Raw genomic sequence first — 18247 nt, forward strand, 5'->3', positions numbered from 1 at the left:
AAATATAACTGAATAATAATCTTCATCTCTCAGGGAAAACAAAGCCAGCTAAACACAACCAATGCCTTATCGTTCTCACCTTTACAACTGATGAATGACATGAATACTTATTGAACGGTTGTGATGAATCAGAAAACCAACTGTCAATGTCTTCTTTCCTTTTCCCATGGATCTGAATCATGCAAGCGTAGAATTCCTCAATTTCAGGACATAAAGCTTCAGAATTTGGAAATTTGAAGTAGAAATTGCAATCAGAACAACAATTTAGCAAACAAAATCAATAATGTTATATTGGAAATATAATTCCATAAATTCATAGCAATTGAAAGTAAATAAAATAACCAAAAAAAAAAAAATCCTCATAACAACTCATCTGATAGCATTCAATAATAATCACACATGAATAAGATTTGAAAAATAATTGGCCCGCATGCATATATAGTAGCAGAATTCTGAAAATCACAGGGAGAAGCATGATGCAACTAGTTACATATAGTGAAAGGAGGGCAGGTTGCTCAGAGAGAAAAGGAGGGAAGGCTCACAGGAATGGCTAGGCTCACGAAACTTGTTTGCTGGGAGCTGAGCTAGAGCATCCGAGATATATAGGAATGTACCATATGTGGTACAATAGAAGACCAACTGATTTGGTGAAGGGGAAATTGGTCAGAGTACAGGTTAATGAAACTTAGAGCAATACGATGCCTATCTCTGAAGCTGCCTTTCCTTAACCTGGCATATCAGATCATACCCCAGCAGCTATTAGGTTTGATGCTGAAGAACCAAAAAGAAAGAAGCCTTTCAAATTCCTTGATTATTGGGCAGAGCATCCTAATTTTCTCCAGCTAGTTGAAAGGGTACAGAAGACAGAAATCAAACGCACTCGTATATATTAAGCTAAAGTTGATAAAGAGTGAGCTGAAGGGGTTAAACAGAGTACACTTCTCAGACTTACCAGCAAGAGTTATTGAAGCCAGGGAGAAAATGGAGATTTTGCAGAGACAGGTTAAAGAACATCAAGATAATGTGGAGATTGAGGAATTTTGCGGTAAAAAAACATGCTGACTAAAGAAGAACTGGGAAAAGTTTCCATAAGCAAAAGCCAGGATTCAGAGGTTAAGTCCGGTGGGCCAATGTACTAATTTCTTATTCAAAACTGTAAAAAGTATAAATGCTAGAAAAAAAAGTAACAGATATCTGCAACAGCGAAGGAAGTAAAATTGAAGATCAAATTCCAGTGAGAGATGAATTAGTGGGATTCTTGGAGAGGTTAATGGCTGCAGACCAAGAACAGAGTATGAATGAGGAACTGCCTCAAGCTGCTAGCACTAGAAGGCTTATCTGAGAACAGCAAACTGATCTGGGCAAACCTGTCACAGAAGATGATAAGATGCTATGTTCTCTTTGGAGGATAACAAGGCCACCGGACCTCATGAATTTGATGCCTTGTTCTTTAAAAAAGTATTGCAAGTAATAGGTAATTACATCATTGGTACTCCAAAAAAAACAAACGAAACAAATCATAAGAAAATCATTTCTAGTTTTATGACCAACGAAAATGATATCTGACACTAAACCAGCAAAATTACGAAACTCCACCAATTCCAATGCTATGTTCTCTGGTTTTAATTTTGAAGGTGTTGAATGCCTTATGAACCTTTTTTAAAGCATCAGCCACATTTGTACATAACCAAAGTCTTCACATGACCAACATTCATTGGACTAACATCAGTTTGCTCATTAAAGAAGAAAAAACTTAAAAAAAAAAAAAAAGAAACAATAATATGGGTTGCAAATTATATTTAAAAGAGAAAATGAATTCTATAACGAAAGCATCAAAATCAATTATACACTACTCAAAACCAAAGGCACTCTACCTGATATTTTTTTGCAAGGTTGATGAGACCAATGTCAGCTAGCAATGACCCAAACTGTATTCTCATGTCTCTGGCATATCAGCACATATATTAACAACCGAGAAGAGTTGAGGCATTAAAAAGAAAGCAAATGACAAAATAGTTAATGAACCACATGTTCAGAGCACTGGTATGTTATAGACCTAATTATTATTTCATATGGTTTGGTCAACATAAATCATTAGGCTGCACATAATTCGTTAACTAATGAATGAAAGATGGAACCAGATGCATTGTTAAAAGTAAGTGCTTTAATATTTAATCAAATAATAAATAGGTTTTCTCTGCTAGGGTGAACAAAGTAGAGGCAACCTAAGCGAAACCACCACCAGAAATTTGCATTCGCATGACACTGATGACAGGTATTTTTTTCTGCACAGGAGGGTGGTGTGCCTACTAGGTTTAAAGCTTGTAAGTTGAAAACTCACTCGTATCATGGCACATGCTAATATGCAATGATATCATCACGCAGAAGCCAATGAATCATGTTGATATTGACATAGGCAATAGCATCCAACTTACTGGAAGGTAGTAAAAAGACTACTGTTGACCAAATGCACAGGTATCTGCATATTCTAGTTATCACTCAAGAAGAAGTATACTATTCTTTATCAAGCACCAGCCTTTTCAACGAGTTATTCTTTCTAGTAGCTATAAACTGTCACTTGGAACTAGGGGTGTCAACCCGGTCCGGTTTCCTGGTTTTTGGCCAAAACTGGGAACCGGAACCGGGGTACCCCGGTTCTCGGTTTTGAGAAACCGGAACCGGAACCGGGACCCCGGTTAACCGGCCGGTTCGGTATAAAAAAAATTGGTTTTGGGGCTTATTTTAGGTATTGGGCCTAAAATAAGCCCTTTTTTTTTTTTTTTTTCATAAGTTGGCTCATTTTAAAAAAAATCTATTAGTCACTTTGTCTAAATTAAAGGGGCATTGTTGTGATTGTTCCAAATAATTAAAAAATAAACCTAAAAAAGTCCAAAAATCCTAAAAAATCAATGTTTTTACCTATTTGGGTCTCAAAAAAAAAAATTTAATTTTTAAAAATACCCTAAACCTAAACCTTAGTGTAAAAAATACTAATATATATAATATCTATATTAATATATAAATATAATCATATATAAATATTATTAAATAAAATGGAAACCCGGTTCCGGTATTCCTGGTAAAAACCAGATACCAAAAACCGGTACCGGAACAGGGGTACCCGGTTTTTAGATTTTTCAAACCGGAACCGGAACTGGGACCCCGGTTTCCCGGTTCCGGTTCCGGTTTCCCAGTAATTTTTAACACCCCTACTTGGAACTCAGGAAATGCAAGCTACTATTAGCTAGCTCATTAGTTTGCTTATCATATGTTATGTGAGATGAAAATATAAAAGTCACACAATAATATATGCATAGCAAAATAACATAAAATTGAGAGAAAGAAGCTACACCTTATCATGTGCATCACCGAACTGCTTAAAAAATATGAATTGCAAAAATGTTGAGCAGCTTTAAGTCCTTTCTGCAAGAACCAAGTTATCAGCAAACATTGTGTTTCAAGACTCCACAATGTTATAATGACCGATTATACTAAATATACATATGTTAGCAGTTAGTACGGGGTCAACAACGACAGGGATCTTCAATGGTAAAATTACGGCTTATCCAATAAGCAAAATGAGACACAAGAAAGAGGGGAGATCTACCCTTTAGATGGAAAGCATGAAGTAGCTTACAATTTGGCTTTAAGGTAGATTGGAAAAATCATATTAGTACTGTATAGTGGCACAAGAGTACTGGTGATAGAGTAACAATTACAAGTGCAACAGAGTGGTCTTGACACTAAACCAAGCTACTAGAGCAAGGCAAAAACTCACTAACCTCACGTAGAATCTTCTCCCATTTCCTGTATGCAGTCATCATTAACAGGTGATCAGATTGCTTGTCACCATCATCTGAATCACTAGGACCATCAATCTTATCATTCAAAAGTGCTAATTTTGCTCTTTCAACATTTTGCCTCTGGAAATCAAAACCATCATACATACTTCAAATTCTTCTTGTTTCAGAACAGTGAAGCAGCATTGAAATCAGTGCAGCATTAATACACATACCTCATCTTTTGGATACACAAATGGAGATTTATAGCTCAAAAATGCTGAAATGGAGAGAATGGGTGACAAGCAACCAAATATTGCACCATACAGCATCATCTGCAGTAACAAAGGAAAATAGTATAAGAAACTTCAACCAGAAAAAGCAAACAAAAAAAAAAGTACCTACATCAGTCTACGATGAAGAAAAGTAGAAATTTTGTTTGTGTTTATGAGAGAGCAAGAAAGAGTGTGAGAGAAAGGCAAGGGGGCGAGCTAATGATAAAGAAAGGAAATGCTGAAAGGATGTAAAGAAATCAATGGAAAACTCTATCTAATTACATTTCTATGTGCTCAAGGAATAGAGGCAGCACAATATATATATATATATATATATATATATATATATAAGACTGTCAATCTGGCAGGGCTGACGAAGCTAGCCTGCACTAAGCCAAAAAATCCCTTTACCAAGCTCGGCCCAACCAAAATTCAGCTTCATTCTACAGTCTGACCAGAGCACCTTGTATCGGCTGAACCAGTTTTAAGAACTTATAAAAGAATCAACAAGTTCACTAAAAAGAGGGAGGAAAAAGAAACACAGAATGGGTTCAATAGAAAGGACAACAATAATGAGTGATGCCTAAGACCAGTGAGGGGGTTTCCACATGCTTGCTGTAAAGGGATCTTGGGTCATCATGAGATTAGTAAGACTAGAGTGTTGTACCGCTTTGTCTTACATAGATGCAGTGAGGGAGAGGAATAACCGCACTTTTAATGGTGTCAAGCTGACTTTGAATCAGCTTCAGTCTATGTTTCAAAAGATTATATGATTGGGTGATTGCATTAGGTAGCATCCAATGCCATTCATTTCAGATTTTATTGCTCTCTTGAATTTTAGGCCGTAGTCCTTTGGAGGGTACTACTTACGCATACCCTGTACCGTGTCCATTGTTTAGTTAATAAAAGTACTATTACTTACATATATAAAAAAAATGGTAATGGCGCAATTTGAACCATGGACCTGGGAAGTTAAAGTTCAAAATTGCTTCAACATTACGTTGACACTAGCATTTAAATCAGTGTACAACAGATATTAGCTCTTCTAATCAACAGGAAACACTAATTTAGATAAATAGACTTCGTTCTAGGAGTGCTTCAAGCTGTGGAAGCAGAGTCCAAACTCAATGCTCCTTAGTTATCAAAAGCCACAGAATGCATTAGTACAGCTCATAATTGAGAATTCACATGGGAAATGGCCTACTAGGTTCTGCTATTCAATGGATGGAAATCCAAAAAAACACCCCTATGGACTTGAAGCCATGTGCAAACCAAGAAGACAAGGTGATATGGACAGATAGTGCAGATTGGAAATACTCTATCTGATCTGCGTGGGAAGAATTAAGATCCAGGAAGGAGAGAGTGGAATGGCCTCACCTAGTGTGATACAGCAAAGCCATCCCTCGGTTCTCCTTTATCATTTGGCTGATATACATGACAAATTGAGTACGCAAGCAAGCTACTTGCTTATACTGGAAACTGTTGTGTGCTGTGCACCAAGGCAGAGGAAAATATTGACCATTTATTCTTCAACTATACTTTCCCAGACAGGTTATGATCAGCTCTAATGTGCTATACATAATCTTCCTTGAGTTTTTAGGAGTTGGCAGCACACAACAAGGTGGATGAAGTCTCTCATCTGCAGAGTTATGAATTCAGCAGCAGTTGACTACTTATGGAAAGAAGAAATGACAGAATGTTCAGAAATGAGCATGAGGATGTGAGGCTATTTTGCAAGCCATAACCAACACCATTAGAGGGAGGCTATGTAGCACACAGAAATGCAGAAAACCGATCAAAACAGTGGCAATAGAGACCAAGGCAGAAACATCATTCTACATTTGAGCCCTAACCATGTGTTTTTGAGAGTATTTGTTTTCTGGTCTTATAATGATTTCACTAGAAAACAAATACTCTCAAAAACACATAGTGAGGGCTCGAATGTAGAATGATGTTGCTGCCTTGGTCTCTATGACCACTGTTTTGATTGTTTTCTGCATTTCTGCGTGCTATATAGCCTCCCTCTAATGGTGTTGGTTATGGCTTGCAAAATAGCCTCACATCCTCGTGCTCATTTCTGAACATTCTGTCATTTCAACTCTTAAGGCAGCCTTTCCTGTTCTCTTCAGCATAGCCTGCGAGAAGGAAGCTTCGGCCGGTGAAGTGTTAGATTCTTTAGAGAGGCGCATGATTGGGAGGTGGATGACTTTGCTTCGTTCTTTAAACTTTTGCATTCAGTTATAGTGAGAAGAGGGTGCGAAGATAAGTTGTGGTGGATTCCCTCCAAACAAGGTACCTTCACGGTCAAGGCTTTCTTTCGCACTTTAGCCAATGTCGAAGGTAGAGCTTTCCCCTGGAAAAGCGTCTAGCAGACAAAGGCCCCTTCAAGGGAGGCCTTCTTTACATGGTCAGTAGTTTTAGGGAAAATCCTCACTTTGGATAAGCTAAGGAAAAGGCAAGTCATCGTCATTAATAGATGTAGCATGTGCAAGAGAGATGGAGAATCTGTAGACCATCTTCTTATCCACTGTGATATTGCTTCAGCCTTCTGGAGTGCGATGTTTAGCCGTTTAGGGCTGACATGGGTCATGCCTAGAAGGGTTCTTGATCTTTGTGCAAGTTGGTGGTCCTCAGGAAGGACAAGGAGTGCCGTTGCATTGAAAATGGTGCCCTTATGTCTGTTTTGGACTATATGGAGAGAGAGAGAAAGAATAGATGCTTTGAGGACTTGGAGAACTCTGTGGAGGATATTATAGTCTCGTTTTTGAATACTTTGTACATGTGGACAGCAGCATATCTTGCCCATTTCCCAATTTCTTTCGTGGACTTCCTTGACCGTTTTTCTTTTTCTAGTTAGGTGCTCTCTTGTATACCTTCAGTGTACTTAAGGGCGCCTTACGCTTTCAATAAAACATTCTTATTACTTATCAAAAAAAATGATTTCACTAGCATATTGTACTAGAGTCTGTAGTAGTTTTCCCTTGTCTGGTTAATGTTGTAACTGCTGCTTTGTGCTCTACATGCAGCTAGGTGAGGCTTATTTAGGCCCGCCCTATGGGCATCTAGTCAGCATTTCTTTTGTCTAGTCTTGTAACACTGGTGCGTTCTGGGGTATGCCACTGTGCTCCTGTATAGTTGTTTTCCCTATTTAATACATTTCCTTACACGTATAAGAAAGGTACAGGTGCATTTGTGGCTATGATTTAGGTGTCTGAACTGTCTTAATGACCACCAACAATTTTAGTGTCGCTAACCATGTCAACATTGTGGATAATCATGTCAAGTTGGGTGCTTTAAGTTGTAGCAAAGGGCAAACTAACAAAAATAAATAAATAAGCAAGTCCAAGAAACTCATCTTGAAAATGGGAAGATATCTTGTATAATAAATTATAACTTCAGGTAAGAACTTAAATATTTTAAGAAGAAAATACATTAATTACGTGATAGAAAAAACTTGAACTAGCATCAGAATCAGAAAATAAGAAAAAGTCCAAAAAAATTATATTAGCATGAAAGAATAAATGATTATTTGATGCACACCTTTCCAATCAATACATCAACAGGAAGTTTCGCCAAATGATGCCCAAGAGGTGTCAACTCTTCATTACCTTCAAGTGCCCCAACCTTAAAAAATCCCAATTGTAGGGTATAAATTTACTGACCGCTATAATGAATTATTTTTAGTGAGAATTATTATAAATAATAAATTAACGACTGGTAAGGTAGTAATAACAATCATAAACATTATAAATACAATAAAAGTCAATGTTTTGTTTACAGGTGGATAACAGATATAGAAATCACCTATTTCAATTCATTGAGTACTATGACAAACTTCTGCAATGAGAGTCATAGTAACAAAATGGAAGATTTTCAGAGCAAGAAAATCATTACAAATATAATGACAAATTCACTTCATTATCAAGGATGAACAGACTTAGCAATAAACAAATAAACAAAGAATAACAAAAAAAGCCACAGAACAAAAGAGTAATAGCTTTAGTTTCAGTAAATTGCCCCATATAGCAGATAGAAGAAAATCTAAACAGGGTAATAAGTGACATATATCCCTTGTACTACAATTTCAGGTAAAAGCTTTTCTCACATGTAATACAATTTCATTAATGAAGAAACAAACTGATCATAGCCCTTGTACACCTGAAGTCTACAGGAGGTACGCATAAACAAAAAGGATGATAAAAAATTACTGAAAATCCAAAAGACAAAAGAGAATCCTCATGTTGCCGACGACATCCAATAAAAAAGTCATATAAGGAATTGTAAGATAATTAGGATCCTTTCACATAATGATATTCTTTTTATCTATAACTCAAAATCCAGATAGGTTCTATCAACATAAATCAGAATCTAGCTGATTGTTTTGCTACTATTCATACACTCAAATGTAACTCAGAACCATCACCCTAACAATAAAAAGCTACCTCATATAATAATGAAAGTGCTGAGGTTATAGCCTCCTCCCTAGGAGGTTCTAAAGCCTGAAACAGAAGTTAACAAATAAAAGCAGTTAGACAGTTCTATCAAATCAAAAATCAGTAATCAAAATATAACATTACTTACCATGGATAAAAAAGGCTTTACATAACCCAGAGAAAGTAACTTAATTTGTAAACACAATTCAACTAATGGCATCCGAAGCATCTCAGGAACCTTGGCATTGTGAACGACACATGAGAAAAAAAGTGGTAAAAAAGTCATTCAATTAACAGGATATGAATGAAAAGTGCAAGAACATATGCATCTTTGAAGCTTTTTCTTTCTAACAGAAAGTACCTGAAAAGGCCGCATGCATTTCTCAAATCTATAACATGTGTACAAGCAAAAGCAAATTCCAGGTTTTACACGTCCAGCCCTTCCTCGCCTTTGCCTTGCATTTGCTTGAGATATCCAATCTTCAACCATGCTAGACAATTTCTATAAGAGACCAGCTAAAACAATTAAACCCAGGGACCAATAAAGGGACATAAGGTGTATAGAGATAACTCAAGTGAGTTGTCCTCGTCAAAATTACCAAAGAAGGGGACATAGTCAGGAGGAGAAGGGCCTCAAATTGGTTTCTAAGGTAACACAAGACACAAGTTGATCAGACAAAATTAGCCTTTAATGGTATTCTCTTTTCTCCTCTTTTTGGTTTATAGCATGCCTGACACTGCAAAATCCACATAAAATATTGTAGAAAATGCCGAAGTAATTGTCTGGCATGTAACCACAAGCAAGTTCTATTGACTTTCTATACAACTCCTTAAAGAAAAAAAGAAAAAAAGGGTAAGCTTGTATCCAAACCCACCCATAACTACAGAGTTTCTTAACCAAGGACATCATGTGCTGCAGAAACATGCTCAGCTTAACCCTTCGATCTAGCAGAACACAGGTTGTTTTCACCCAAGACAAATACTAGACTCCTACTAAAAGACGTAAAACAGAAAATGTGGATCTATGTCAACTGCTGGAATCATAAGATCTAAATTTATGAATGTCCTTATGGTAAGCTGACCATAATGTTAATAGTACCAGGGCTTCAACACAAAGGACAGCCAAAAACTATATGAGAGCCATATCAACTGCCTTTGTATGTGCTAGGAAGCAATTACATAACTGTTATGTAATACATAGTTGCATCCATTTTATACCATCTACCTCCTAGTTAAACTGATGTACATCATGGGACAACACCTGTTGGTTAAACCTACAATTCCTCTGGTAGGTGTGTCTATTTCTATTCTAGCTTCTATGCTTCCTCTAAACATCAAGAGCACACCTCCTATGCAACATAAAATTTCTCGGCCTTAACAGACTTGCATCAATTACAAACGCACACTAATCCTAGCAAGTGGTGGATCCATAAGTTAAAGCATCCAGATGCTGAGCACCAAAGCTATCAAGATTCGCAAACCTAACCACATAAATGCTACAAGAAAAATACAATTGATGATTGATATACAAAGATACAAGTTATTTAAAACATGGAAACAAAATTGTACTTGGTAAATCTTGTAGGTTTTTCTTGTCAAATTGTTCTCTTTCTTTAGCAGATCTAGACAATAGCAAGGAAGAATGCCAAAACGAGGATCTTGTCTTTGGCAAGATGGAAATTTCCACATTTTATAGAAGCCCTCTTAAGTAGCCCATGCAGAACTTATCAAAAAAAATTAAATTAAATTAAATTTAAAAAAAAAAAAAAAAAAAAAAAAAAAGTAGCTCATGCAGACATTGAATTGGCATGAGTGGCAATTATGAAGATGTCACATTATACAACTGCCATCCTTATTGAAAGATCATTCATTAGAAAATACAAAAGCGCAAACCTTCTGAGGGTTATAACGATTCTCCTTATGCTTTCCACAGTCGATGACATATACCACATCATCTATCGTTATGCTGGTTTCTGCAATGTTTGTGGCTATAATGACCTGAGACACAAGATATTGAAGAGAATTATATGTAATTTTTGCGCAAGGAGTCGAACAAAGGGCAACAGCAGTCAAGAACTTTGGTAAAATCAAATGTCAACAGAAGGACTAAAATTACTACCAAGGCATAGTTTCCTTGTCAAACAAAGTGTGTACAAAAGGCCTACATGCAGACTACACAAGCAAATGTCAACAGAGAACAATCTAATCAGTGTTCTAGAACCTTCTTCAATAACTCTTTCGACTGCAATAATGAGTTGATCACGGGAATTCTTGATTATCTCCTAGAGATACCTTATCATTCCAACAATGTATGCCTATTAAGTAGCCATTATGCTTTTAACCTTTAGGAAAACTTTTGTACAAACTAAGTGTACTTGAGAACTCTCTTCCTAATAAAATTCTTGTTAGTTGTTACTGATCAAAGAAGGAAAGAAATCTAATCTAGAAAGAAAAACTAAAGGACTACAAATGTATCCTAAGGTCACCAAAAGAGTCCCTCAAAATAGTCCCTCCACCCACCAACAAATCAGCCTCCAAGTCAGCCAATCTAGTAACCGAAGAGGCAACAATATTTATGTGGAGTGGCAACAGAAGCAATCTCAATGAGATTTAAATGATGGCTTCAAGAACATACAAGATTTATCATACATACAACCGTGATTTTCAAGTTTAATGGGAAGAAACAACCAGCATAAGTGGCAAAACTTGCCTTGCGTATGTTTTCAGGAGGACGTAAAAACGCTTTTTTCTGATCAATTGATGCAACGGATGAATGTAAAGGAAGAATCCAATCAGAAGATGGTCCACCAAATCGGTAAGAAGCAGTTAGCTTGTCAAGTAACATGTAAATTTCAGACACCCCCTGTTATGCCGTACAACAGTATTAACATACACATTACAATTATTTTGGTGAGAAAATGCATGCATATATGATCCCAGGATTATGGAAAGCACATACAGGCAAGAATACAAGTATGGCACCCTCCTCACAAGTTTCATCAACATGACAGACCAAGTCCTCAAGAAGATCATAATCAATGACATCTTCATTCAATCCTTTCTGCAAAAAAAAAAAAAAAAAGTGAATTTGGCAAATTATTAAGTCACATTGGAAAGTGGTGTCAGAATTTACATCTTAGAGGCATTTACCAAATTTTGTCGAGTTTGTTCACTGTATGATTGATAATTGCTTGGGAAATAATACGGATTAATAGAGTCTTCTGACAGTAGAGACTCATCACCCCATCCAGATGAGACAAGATTCTTTTGACCCCTGCGGTTACTTACAGAACCACTCTGGAACTGTGGCAAAGCAAAAGTCCATAACTTTTTTTTTTTGATAAGTAATATTTTATATCAAAAGCGCAGAGGGGCGCAACCCTAGTACACAGGAAGTATACAAGGGAAACGACTAACTAGAAAAAAATAACTTAGGGGATAACTATCAAAATAGCACTCCATAATCCACCCAATAGTCATTTGAATTAACCAAGGTTAAGAAAAATTGTATATGCCATTACAAGAATCGCACTCACCAATGCACTCTCCAGAAATTTGTATGCCATAATAAATAAACTGCCTGATCTTACCAAATAATGACAAGTACCAGAACATGGATGGGACAAAATTTAATTTTCATTTGTCCGTTCAATAGTTAACAAAGCAAAATCAAAAGCGTTAACTCAAGGCAAAATACCAATTGTAACCTGAAGTGGTTTTATGTATAAGCACATAATATCAAGAAACTTAAGTCAGTAACGAAGGCATGTAGACCTATGCAATTGAATTTCCAAATAAAGTCACAAATCAATTTCATTATTCACGTTCTCTCTCTCTTTCGAGGGGTTTTTCCTTTTTTTTCTTCAGTTTCTACCTTCACTCAATCTTCACAGTATACAGCCTTTTTTTTTTTTTTTTGGCACTTGTAAATGGTACTTTCTCTAAACATGTAATTCATTGCCCAACTCTTGTTTAGTTTCTATCAAATTCAAATTCAGTTTTTCACCTTAAAGACTTTTTTAAAAACTCCTTTATTTCAGTTAAAAATTCTGTTAATGTTAAGAAAGTTTACTTCCAGCAACATTAAAATTTCTGTTAATGTTACAAGTACTACCATATGGTATGCATTTTCACAAATAAGAGGAAAACATTATGAAAACCAAAAAGATGGAACTAAGAGAACCTTATCCGAATTTAGCACAACAGAAAAAAGAACAAGCAGCATATGTTTAAATAATTCCATATCGAAGTAAAAATAATCAAGAATTCAAAATTAAGATACCCTCTGCTTAGTGGATGTTTCGTTTCTTATAGAGGCTGGAGAATCTGAAGGAAGGTGATAATTTATACTTTCATATATATCCTCAAGAAAGTAAGTTGTCACAGGATGGGTTCTGCCTTCAGCAGTAATTACAGGGCAGTCACCAAAGTATCTTGAAAACAAATTGGAATCTACAGTTGCAGACCTGAACATTTAAATTAAATAAGTAAAAGAAAATTAAGACAAGGTCACTAAAGATCAACAAACAAATAAGACATGTATAATATATGTGGCAACAAAGTGGAAAATGCATACATAAGAATGACTTTCAGTTTTGGTGTGCCATGAGCAGATTGCTTCTCTATCAGATTTTTCAAAACAATGAGGAGAAAATCACCCTGTTACAGAGAAAGAAACCCGTCAATTATTAACTCTTTTCAAGTCGGTCTTCTTCTCTTCCTGATACATCTTCTGACACCAATTTATCTCTTGGGTTTCAAATTTTTTACAAAAAATGCAAACAATCAGTATAAAGAAAAAAACAACCATCAGAATCAACTCAGCCTTGATTTGATTTGGTGGTTGCCATTTGCCGTGTTACCCAAACAAAAAAATCAAGATCTGAACCTGACCGCATATGAAAAACAGAATTGAAAATACTGACTCCACCTACTGAAGAGCAAAGGAGTTCACCAACCTCTAGGTGACAAGAATTTACACATTTACACGAGCACAAAGCAAACAAGTCCCAGGAATTAACTCAAGTAAAACCAAAATAGATATGGTGTCCTTCAAGCAAGGCAAGGGAATGATAGGAAGTAGACTATAGGTCAATCATCTTGCTACCAAAGTGGTGGATAAGGTCATTACACTCTTATCAAGCATATTGATCCTATCCTTTCCATGATGTCAATTATCAAAACCCTATAGAAGTAATTTAAACTTATGAAGTAAAGTTTAACATACTAAGCCAAAACCAAATACTTCTCAGAATCAAATCATCTGTTTCCTTTTTGGCTCTCAATTAGCCTGCAAGTTTTTTGACATTACCCTTGCAAACCCTATATATAACATTTAACAGTTATGGATGGAAATAATAGATTAATAATTACTTATCAAAAAAATAATAGATTAATAAACATAAATCATTTTTAACAGATAACTTGTACATTTCATCAACTACGAAATGGGCAATGCAAATCAACTTATTATCATGAGATCCACAGCATATTCATTCCTATAAACTACCCAAAGTTAAATTAACTCACCAACAGAGACCGTTCATGAACTTCATCAACTATGACATGAGTGACACCAGTCAAGTTTTTGTCCCCCTGCAAATTTTAAAATATATATAACAATTACGGATTGTGGGCTTGCAAAGGGAAGAAAAAAGAAGTTAGACATCACAAAACTACTAACTATATAATAGTTCATTGTTTACTTCTACTAATATATGATTGGTTAAAAAAGAGGACTAGTTATACCATCATAAAAGGATAACTCTGGTAATATAAAATATCTAACACATAAGTGCTTACACACAAACCAATAATGAACACTGAGCAGTCACTTCTAAAAATCATTTCATAGTAGATCATAATGGTTGTAATCACAAGTAATTGACTAGTTTCCAACTTTGTGGTGAAAGGATTATCATGTATCACATAAGATGATGGTAATGCATGATAGAAAGATAAATTTAAGTCCACTGAGTCCTATTCCCAACTGATTAATGTAATATATGCCTTTAATTAAAATGAAAAGAAGAGATATACTCTAAATAATTTTTTATTAAACAAGACATATGATTATATGTATGTATATATTTGTGTGTGTGTGTGTGTGTGTGTGTGTGTTTTAATCTTCATATTAATTAAAGAGCAATATTTGCATAACACATTCTGTTTGATCATACTAAGTACAAAAACACCAGCACACCCAAAGTTCTAGACTAGCTTTTAGATAAATATAAACTTGACATATATTACTTCACTGCATCAGTCCAGGATGTGACTTTCCACAACTTAAATACTAAAGCAAATTAACGAAAACTTGTCAACTATAAACCTTTTAAGATTTTTAGCTACATGCTAGACGGTTAAAATACTCTCATAGATCCTTTGCATACTCACCTGAGAAGAAAGCACTGACCTTTTACAAGGATGTAGCTATAAAAACAACCTTCTCAATATGTGCCAATGAGCTCAAGCTAAATGGCACCTCAACCTCTATAAGAATAGGTTGAGGGTAACCCAACAAAATGAAGGGAGAGGGAGTCTGTACAACTTAAGCATGAAGTACTATTAAGGAAAGATTTTCAATATATTTATACTAATTAAATTTTAGCAGCGATAGCATAATCTAACTCATATACTCAAGTTAGTTATTTTTACAATGCCGAACTTCGAGGCCACACAAACCTAATCTACATAAAAGAAGATTTTACCAAGCCCGTCATAATCTCATTGGAACGAGCCAAGATGGGGGGCAGGAGTATAAGATCAGTGAGGTTGTGGCCCTGTAAGGCTTCTACTACTATCTAAAAGCCTTTTAATTTGTTGTTTTAAATGTTTCCAAACAGTTTGCATGCCCAGTTCCCGGGGGTCCGACCCCTTATATAGAAAACAAAAGCCCCATCCTCTTCATTAACCATCAATTTAGGTTGATTTAAATGGAAAAAAAACCAAACAACGTCTTGGCATATACTATCCTCGCATTACTTGACCGTGGCAGCACAGGACAAGTTACCATGTAACATGTCCCTATAAGGGAAGCATGCTGAGATGATGTGATAATGTACAACAAAAGAAAACTACTCCACTAAGAACTTGTAACATGAAAGTTATAAGGCTGCAGCAAGACAAGGAAAGGGCAAGGAACAATTAGACAAGGAAAGACCAGTGACATGATTTATTCACCAAAAAAAATTGAAAAGGCATGTTAGAAGAGTTATTAGGGTTTGCGGGTATTTTGGTCATTGTCATATTTCTCTAAACCTATATAATAAGATGTGTGGTAGGCTACGTAGAATAAGAAGAACAACAGTAACGTGCCTCCACCTTTTCTGTCTAAACCGTTTATGCAAACTACAACAAGGAAAAAGGATGATAAATTTAAAATAGATAGGCGGCCACTAGTTGATCGGTTAAGGCTTCCTCAAGTAAAGCTATTCAAACAGCTAACAATTTGAAAAGATTGGAATTTGGAATAAAGCTCAACAAGCAAAATATAACTCCGATATGAAATCACCAAAAACTTTGAGTGCCATTGATTACAACATATTCAGAAATATCACCATATCAAGCAGGAGGACATACCGCAAATTTTCTCAGAAGTATGCCTGTGGTACAAAAGAGGAGTTTTGTTTTTTCATTCCTGGGATTGTGGAATTATGCAAAAGCAACAGGCAAATATTAGTGACATATTTGACATAGATATACAAAGTAGAAGGTATAGTATTTCAATTTGCATTGCTTATGTGATCACTAATTCAGTGGTCTTAAGTTCCCTAATGGCAATTAGTAACTTTCTTTGCTTGTTAATATCCACATATCAAATAAAACAGTAAATACTTGATTCCATTTATTATCATACATATCTCAGCCAAACACTTCAAAATCAGCTTATTACATAAAACAAAGACCCAGAGAAAAAATTAAGGGGAAACTTCACTTTAGACCCTTGAACTACTGTGTTTTTTTAGAAAACCCCCTTGAACTTTGAAAACCCACCCTTCCATCAGATTAAATCGTTAACCCTTAACGAAAGTGTTTGAAAAGACTAAATTACCTTTCATTTAAATAAATTTAAAAAAAAAAAAAAAAAAAAAAAAAAAAAAGGAGGAAAAATTGAGAACCGTGGGTCATTGTGACCTATGGGTCACAGCTAGACCCAGCCATGGGTCAAGCCGTGACCCACACTGGGTCTTGGTCAGAGACCCACGGCTGAGTCTGGCTAAGACCCACCATGGGTCAGGTCATGACCCACGCTAGGTCACGGCTAGACCGGCGTGGGTCTCCTGACCCACGCTGGTGACCCATGGCTAGGTCACAAGACCCACGGGAGAATTTTTTTAAAAAAATAATAATAATTTGTTTAAGGGTAAATTTGAAATTTTGAAAAAAGTCAAGGGTATAAAAGTCATTTTATCACTTTTAACGTTTAAAATCTTACGGAATAATTCAAATTGATTGCAATTGAGAGTTCAAGGATTCAAATTGAGAGTTTTTTAAGTTCAGGCGGATTTTCTAAAGAAGCGCGGTAGTTCAGGGGTCTAAACTGAAGTTTTCCCAAAAATTAAAGAAAGAAAGAAAGACAATTTAATATCAAAACCAAAATCCAAGGAAAAAAAATTGGATTAATGAAACAGTGCAACAAGCATATGAACACCTTGCGCTATCAAGACGGACTTGATATCCAACCAAAGAACCATCTGAACCTGGTGATGGTTCACAGCGCTCATCAGCAACTCTCTCAGCCACAGAAATAGCCTGCAATACAATGCATCAAAGAACTATAGTCACCAGTTAAGAAAGACAAGCCCGTATTGTGTTTCAGTATAAAGCAATCTCAAAATATAAACTATAGCCTACAACTCATTGCATGTCACAAAGTAAATGACCACCGACTAGATGATATCTGTCAATAGGGTAACGGTTATAAGCATGGTAAAATAGATTAAATATTTTCATGTGGCCCAATTTCCATATATCATATTATTGGATTTATTGACAATGTACACTGGCTGATTAGCCATTTCTGGTGTAAATATGACTGGAAGCAGCCAATAGGAGTTGTTAGGGATGATAAGACAACCTCAGTTTCACTGCTTTTCTTATCAATAGAAAGATAGTACCTGAAATGAAAGTCAGAAAGAAACTAAAGCATAGTAAAACTGCAGATGCATTTATTAACATAATTTCAGGTATCAATCGATAACTACACATTAATATTCAACAAGTTTAAATTTAAATCATCATACAAGGACCTCACATTACATTACAAGCTGAGAAATTTCACCGCTTAATCTATATTTTGCTTTATGAAGCAAAAATATATACATTACTACCACTCCGCAGGTCAAGGGTCAAGTATGTAATTTTTACTTTGTCACTTCACTCATGCTACGAGAGTTTCATGAGCTCAGATAATCAATGTATGCTTCAACCTGAGAGTGAAGATTGCACGGGTTTTCTAGTCCACATCTGTCATAATTTCATTCACGAAAGGGCATTTTCATCCATCCCATCTTTTGTTTGTATGTATGCTACACAATATGTTGTACAAGAACTACGAGAACAATACCTATTAATACATATTTTTTTATTAGTAAGAATTGAACCTAGGACCTTCTCACACACACACACACACATCCCACCACCTATGCCTCACACCAGGCTCCTACATCTTTTTCGAATTGACAATCTGATTTGCAGGATAAACTTGTATAACAGCAAACAACAAGCAGGAACAACAGAGTCCAACAAATTCTGGAGA

The 18247-nt window shown here is 35.8% G+C and overlaps 1 protein-coding gene across 4 annotated transcripts in view; it reads right to left on the reverse strand.

Moving 5' to 3' along the window:
* Positions 1-18247, reverse strand: part of LOC132177269 (RNA helicase family protein) — a 39786-nt gene that overhangs the window by 9049 nt on the left and 12490 nt on the right. For 2 of the 4 annotated variants that reach the window (XM_059589520.2, XM_088515416.1), the window contains exons 13-30: positions 17141-17241; positions 16069-16126; positions 14017-14082; positions 13064-13146; positions 12770-12953; positions 11638-11790; positions 11447-11548; positions 11198-11350; positions 10381-10485; positions 8849-8989; positions 8636-8725; positions 8497-8553; positions 7595-7678; positions 4016-4114; positions 3783-3923; positions 3353-3423; positions 1875-1944; positions 80-172 (exon numbers count right to left, since the gene is read on the reverse strand). In XM_059589520.2, the coding sequence (XP_059445503.2) occupies positions 80-172; positions 1875-1944; positions 3353-3423; positions 3783-3923; positions 4016-4114; positions 7595-7678; positions 8497-8553; positions 8636-8725; positions 8849-8989; positions 10381-10485; positions 11198-11350; positions 11447-11548; positions 11638-11790; positions 12770-12953; positions 13064-13146; positions 14017-14082; positions 16069-16126; positions 17141-17241 (1851 nt within the window). Of the gene's footprint in view, positions 1-79; positions 217-1874; positions 1945-3352; positions 3424-3782; positions 3924-4015; positions 4115-7594; positions 7679-8496; positions 8554-8635; positions 8726-8848; positions 8990-10380; positions 10486-11197; positions 11351-11446; positions 11549-11637; positions 11791-12769; positions 12954-13063; positions 13147-14016; positions 14083-16068; positions 16127-17140; positions 17242-18247 lie in introns of those variants that run through there. The other 2 variants (XM_088515418.1, XM_088515419.1) reach the window with 2 other exon arrangements.

The sequence above is a fragment of the Corylus avellana genome, chromosome 4 (assembly GCF_965113065.1).
Source record: "Corylus avellana chromosome 4, dhCorAvel1.hap1.2, whole genome shotgun sequence".
Taxonomy (NCBI): Eukaryota; Viridiplantae; Streptophyta; class Magnoliopsida; order Fagales; family Betulaceae; genus Corylus; species Corylus avellana.